The 5,188-nt window shown below is 36.1% G+C and overlaps 1 protein-coding gene across 1 annotated transcript; it reads right to left on the bottom strand.

The window, feature by feature from the left end:
• Positions 1-203: 203 nt before the first annotated feature.
• Positions 204-2,277, bottom strand: LOC144439478 (thiol S-methyltransferase TMT1A-like). Its single transcript, XM_078128766.1, has 2 exons — positions 1,782-2,277; positions 204-782 (listed from the first exon to the last, which is right to left on the bottom strand). Exons 1-2 carry the CDS (start codon positions 2,154-2,156, stop codon positions 540-542), a joined length of 618 nt encoding a protein of 205 aa, XP_077984892.1. The 5' UTR covers positions 2,157-2,277; the 3' UTR covers positions 204-539.
• Between the last annotated feature and the right edge of the window lie 2,911 nt (positions 2,278-5,188).

Raw genomic sequence — 5,188 nt, forward strand, 5'->3', positions numbered from 1 at the left:
CCAACATTACAGAATGTCAAACGAAAAATCAACCCATGTTTAGGGATTTTGTTTGCGAAAAAGTGACCCATTTGGGTGGCACATATCCATACATGGAGTACCCCCCCCCCCCCCCATCCCTTTAATATCTCCCCATTGCGATGCCATACCTGTTGGAAAGAAAGGTGGCAGGATAAAAGTTAAGTTAAGTTGCCCGGGGGTAGGTCACATGTCTTAGTTTAGGATGCTTCCTGTTTCATAACAGATGGTGTCAGAAATTATGGGTCATGACATCACAATTTGTTCAAATGCAGATTTTGCAACTACTTCAGCTGGCTTTAAACATAAACAAACGCAAATTTTGTTCAGCACACTACACAATCACATTTCAGAGAAAATATAGTCTAAAATCCATTCTTTTAACTTGAGGGCATTTCATATCCTAAAGTAATCATATCATACACCCTGGAGTGAATCTCCAAGATCTATGACAAACTTTATGAATTCAGGGCTATTTACTCTCTAAATGTGATTGGTTGTCAAGTCTGTTGACCTTTGACCTACTTTATAGCATGGCCAATCATGTGTGGTCTAATTACTTGAGTTGTTCTCCTTAAAGGAGCAAACATGAGACTGTACTCCAGTTTGGAAAAGCCAGCCTCATCGATGTACTTCCATGTCTGTTTGGTTAGCTGACATCCATCAGTACAGAACTTGAAGACAGGGTTCAGCATACGTTGCATCAAGTGTGTCCAGCTGTTCTTTGTGGCACACACGTGTTCCATGTAGTAGAACTTCCCACCCTGCGAGAACAAAAGACGAAAAGTGTGGTAGATCCTAAAAATAGTTTTTAATCATTTCACACAACTGCAAAAGGGGAAAACATTATGAAAGTATTTGACTAGAACCCCCTAGCCTTGTGATAAATCATTTACAGGGTGGAGTACTCCCTAAAATGATAAACTTTTCCATAAATATTTGTATGTGTCTTAGCATAAGGATTTATTTCTATGATTCTATATATAAAAAACACCTGATCGTCCGTTCATTTTTTAATCCGACCAAAAATTAATTTCTTTCAGTTTTAATTATATTATAAGCCAGATAAGTGAGCCATCTGCAATACTAGCGCACATACATGTATGTAAAAGAGACATTCATATTTGAACGCTAGTAACAGTTTAAAGAATTTGTTCATGATTCAAACCAATACTATTTTTTATCCTTAAAATTTGAGGTGCAGCTTCTGTGTTGGAAGTTATAACAGTCTACTAAAATATCAAAAAGGTATATACAGACTTAGACAATGGTCTGAGGATCATTCCCAATACAATTTTAAAACTCTTTGACTCATTTTTAAATCTTATGTGAATGATAAGTGATTCAAAAAGTGCACCAAAAATAACTTTTATTTTTGATGTTATGAAATTATCTCCAGCTTAGAGTCTGAAAAATGTAATTTGTCAATAGTTGTAAATTCATGCATGAACTTGTTTGAAGTAGGGTATTGGAAACAGTGTCAACAAAATAAAATGAGCACTTCACATTCCTGGCATTTAAAAATGGCTTACAATTTCTTTGTCTGTATATCAGGCAAGTTTTTTGGGCTTCAACACAGCGAATATGTGTGTTATTTCACTTTGAATGGAGTTAGAATTGAGATGGTACTATGAACAAAATCCATCAAAAAACAGTTTGTTATAATATCGCCTGAGGGCGTACTTCAAATAAAACAGGTGGCTCATTCTTGGAAATTTATTTTCGTATTTATAATTTTTTCCCCCAGTTTTGGGTACACTTACCGGTTTGAGGACACGTTTAATTTCATCCACATAAGCCTTCGGTTCTTTCACACTGCACATGACAAGTGTAGACACAACAACATCGAAACTGTTGTCAGCAATAGCACTCATGTCTTCACCTTCCGCGGCAATGAATTGGTCAAGTCTTACGTGACGAAACTGTTTGACGCTGTTGACGAGATATTTCTTGTATCGTTCGTTCGGATCAACAGCAACCACTTTTGTGCCCCTCGGATAGAATTCGAAATTTGCTCCCCCTCCAGCTCCGACCTCCAGGATGGTAAGTTTACCTTTGTTTTGGGACTGCAATTCTCCCAGATCGGCAAACAAAAGGTGCTTGATTTGACCCATTCTGGCATTGTACGTTTTACTCATGTAGTTGATGAACGGTGGCGAGATAACTGGATAAACCAACCTTATCAGACGGCCTATCGCACGAAGCAATAAATAGGCGATCACTATACAGACTAGAACCCTCACGACCACTGAATCATATAATTCCGCAACCGTGGGGAGTACAAACTGCTCTCTCGGTCCGGGTTGTGGTACTTCCGCATCGTTGTCGGCCATCTTCGTAGTTTGTAGGTGCTCCTTGCTCTCCGGGGTTGAACAGTTCATGCAGTTGAAGGGTCACAGCGTTGTGTATGGCACACCCACCTGACTACAGTAAATGACTCGGGGACTTTAATTTAAAATACGTTTGCAGGTCTTCCATACCATCCAGCTTATGTAATTCAGTGACGTTTTACAGCTACTTGTAAAAATTGGCAGTTGCCAGGCAATGGTGTCCATATTGTATTATTATTGGCCCATTTCCAACAGGTGTTATGAACCGTACAACATCATATACTTGATAATTTATTGATTGAGTTAATATTTCGTATTTTCAATTTCGTATTTTTAATGTTATTATTGTATTTTCAATATTATTCAAGGTTTCATGAAAACAACGAATATGAAAGAAAACATTTTCTCAAGTTTGAATTACAAAAACTAGATCTTTTCTGCATAAACTAAAATGATGGGTTTTTTTTATGTACAAATTATGTTGCTTACAATGGTGAATGAATAAGCTGTTATCTCTTGATAAATAAATCAATAAGATTTTTGAAAATCGCAGCAGCTGCAAAGATATAGGTTTATCCCATCCCTTCACAAACAAGTTTTCATATGATATTTTCCATCCATTATTCCAACACGATTCTAAAATTGTAATATATTTGGTAAAAATTACTAATTTTTGCATAGTGACATGTTTATAAAAATGCTATTTTTCTTTTTGAACAGAAAAGAATATTCTCCAGTGTAATTTGTCACTCCATAAAATCCTTGAGAGTGTTCCTTCTCCAATTTCAACTGATTGGCACAATTTTACAGTGTTGCTTCATTATCTAAAGATGCCGTCATAGCCTTCTCAAAACATTTTTTTTTTCATATATAAGATTCTGAAAGATTTTACAACATTTGTATATAATTTTCACGGATAATTAATCTTAATTTATCATTTACATCACACAATATACAATTTTTTGCATATAATTTATAATTTTGTAGCAATAAATCGGCATTTCCTTATCCTACATGAATCAAAAGACTGAGTCCAAATGACATAAACTAGTCACCACGGAATAAGATTCTTCATGGACTGGAGAAGCAATCGTGAGTGCGCCACCTAGTGTTGGGTTTTAATTTTTGCCGACAACCATATCGGATGCAGTGCAATGGTGCATGCAATGGTGGTAAGTATTCAAAATCTATATTTACGTCTTATGCATTACATTCAGATCGGTACTCATACAAAACAGAAGGGAATAAATGTTGGATCTGAATAACTAAGCATTTCTTGACAAAAATGTCTTGACATGAAGCTATTTTAAAACTACTGTAGGAGGGCACAATGAAACATTAGTAGACATGAACTATTAAAATTTGGAATTCTTTACCATTGGACATACAATAGTCATCAAATCCTAACACTTTCAACAACAAACTGACGACATGTATTCAAAATAGCATCTGGTTGGTGTCATTGATGGAGGGCTATGAAGCTGGTGTGTTATGGATTGTGATTGATTTATTTGAAATCAATACAATTTGTTGGGAATGACAAAAAGGTAAAAAAGTATTTCTCAAAATGATGCAGAGTTTTTGAAATGTTGCTTAAAGGCATATTCTGGTAGTTTGTATTTTTTGTTATATTTCTAGATTTTGTAGTCTGTCCATTCTGTAGGTCAGATCATATTTTTCCGCCAATGCTTTCAAATAAAGTGATGATATCTCAGTCTTACATACAGTAAATTATTAACAAGCATTGCCAGAAAGAGGACAATAGTTTATAACGATAGGTTGATCTAAAAAAAGTTTCTCTTCTCAAAACTAACCTGTTTATATGGTAATGGCGCCACCTAGTGGCAGACCTGAAGTTCATGTGTCACTTCATCAACTGTAGAGTTTATGGTTACTTGATTGGCTCATGAGTTTGATATGTAGGCATGACGATGAAGGATAAAGCAAGTGATAAAATTCATAATACACAAAGTAAGTTGAACTGACTGAAAGGAGAAACTGATGAAGTGAAATATAAAGATACATTTATACAGATACATAGAGTTTCACTTGGACACTTGCTCAAGTCATTCGGTGGCCTTTTGTCACTGTTTTTATTTTTTCACACTTTTTATTTGAATAAACTAATTTTAAAAAACCCACACAACTACAACTCTATTCTTTGATATGAAATGATAACCAGAGTGAGTGTTTACAAAATCCCATCCCATAGTAGTAGTCCAAGGGAGACTATACTAATGAGTGGTTATGAAACAGTCAGTGAATACGTAATCTCATCCCATAGTAGTAGTCCAAGGGAGACTACTAGTGAGTGGTTATGAAACAGTCAGTGAATACGTAATCCCATCCCATAGTAGTAGTCCAAGGGAGACTATACTAGTGAGTGGTTATGAAAAAGTCAGTGAATACGTAATCCCATCCCATAGTAGTAGTCCAAGGGAGACTATACTAGTGAGTGGTTATGAAACAGTCAGTGAATACGAAATCCCATCCCATCCCATAGTAGTAGTCCAAGGGAGACTATACTAATGAGTGGTTATGAAACAGTCAGTGAATACGTAATCCCATCCCATAGTAGTAGTCCAAGGGAGACTATACTAGTGAGTGGTTATGAAACAGTCAGTGAATACGAAATCCCATCCCATCCCATAGTAGTAGTCCAAGGGAGACTACTAGTGAGTGGTTATGAAACAGTCAGTGAATACGTAATCCCATCCCATAGTAGTAGTCCAAGGGAGACTATACTAATGAGTGGTTATGAAACAGTCAGTGAATACGTAATCTCATCCCATAGTAGTAGTCCAAGGGAGACTACTAGTGAGTGGTTATGAAACAGTCAG

This window comes from Glandiceps talaboti, chromosome 8, assembly GCF_964340395.1.
Source record: "Glandiceps talaboti chromosome 8, keGlaTala1.1, whole genome shotgun sequence".
Lineage (NCBI taxonomy): Eukaryota > Metazoa > Hemichordata > Enteropneusta > Spengelidae > Glandiceps > Glandiceps talaboti.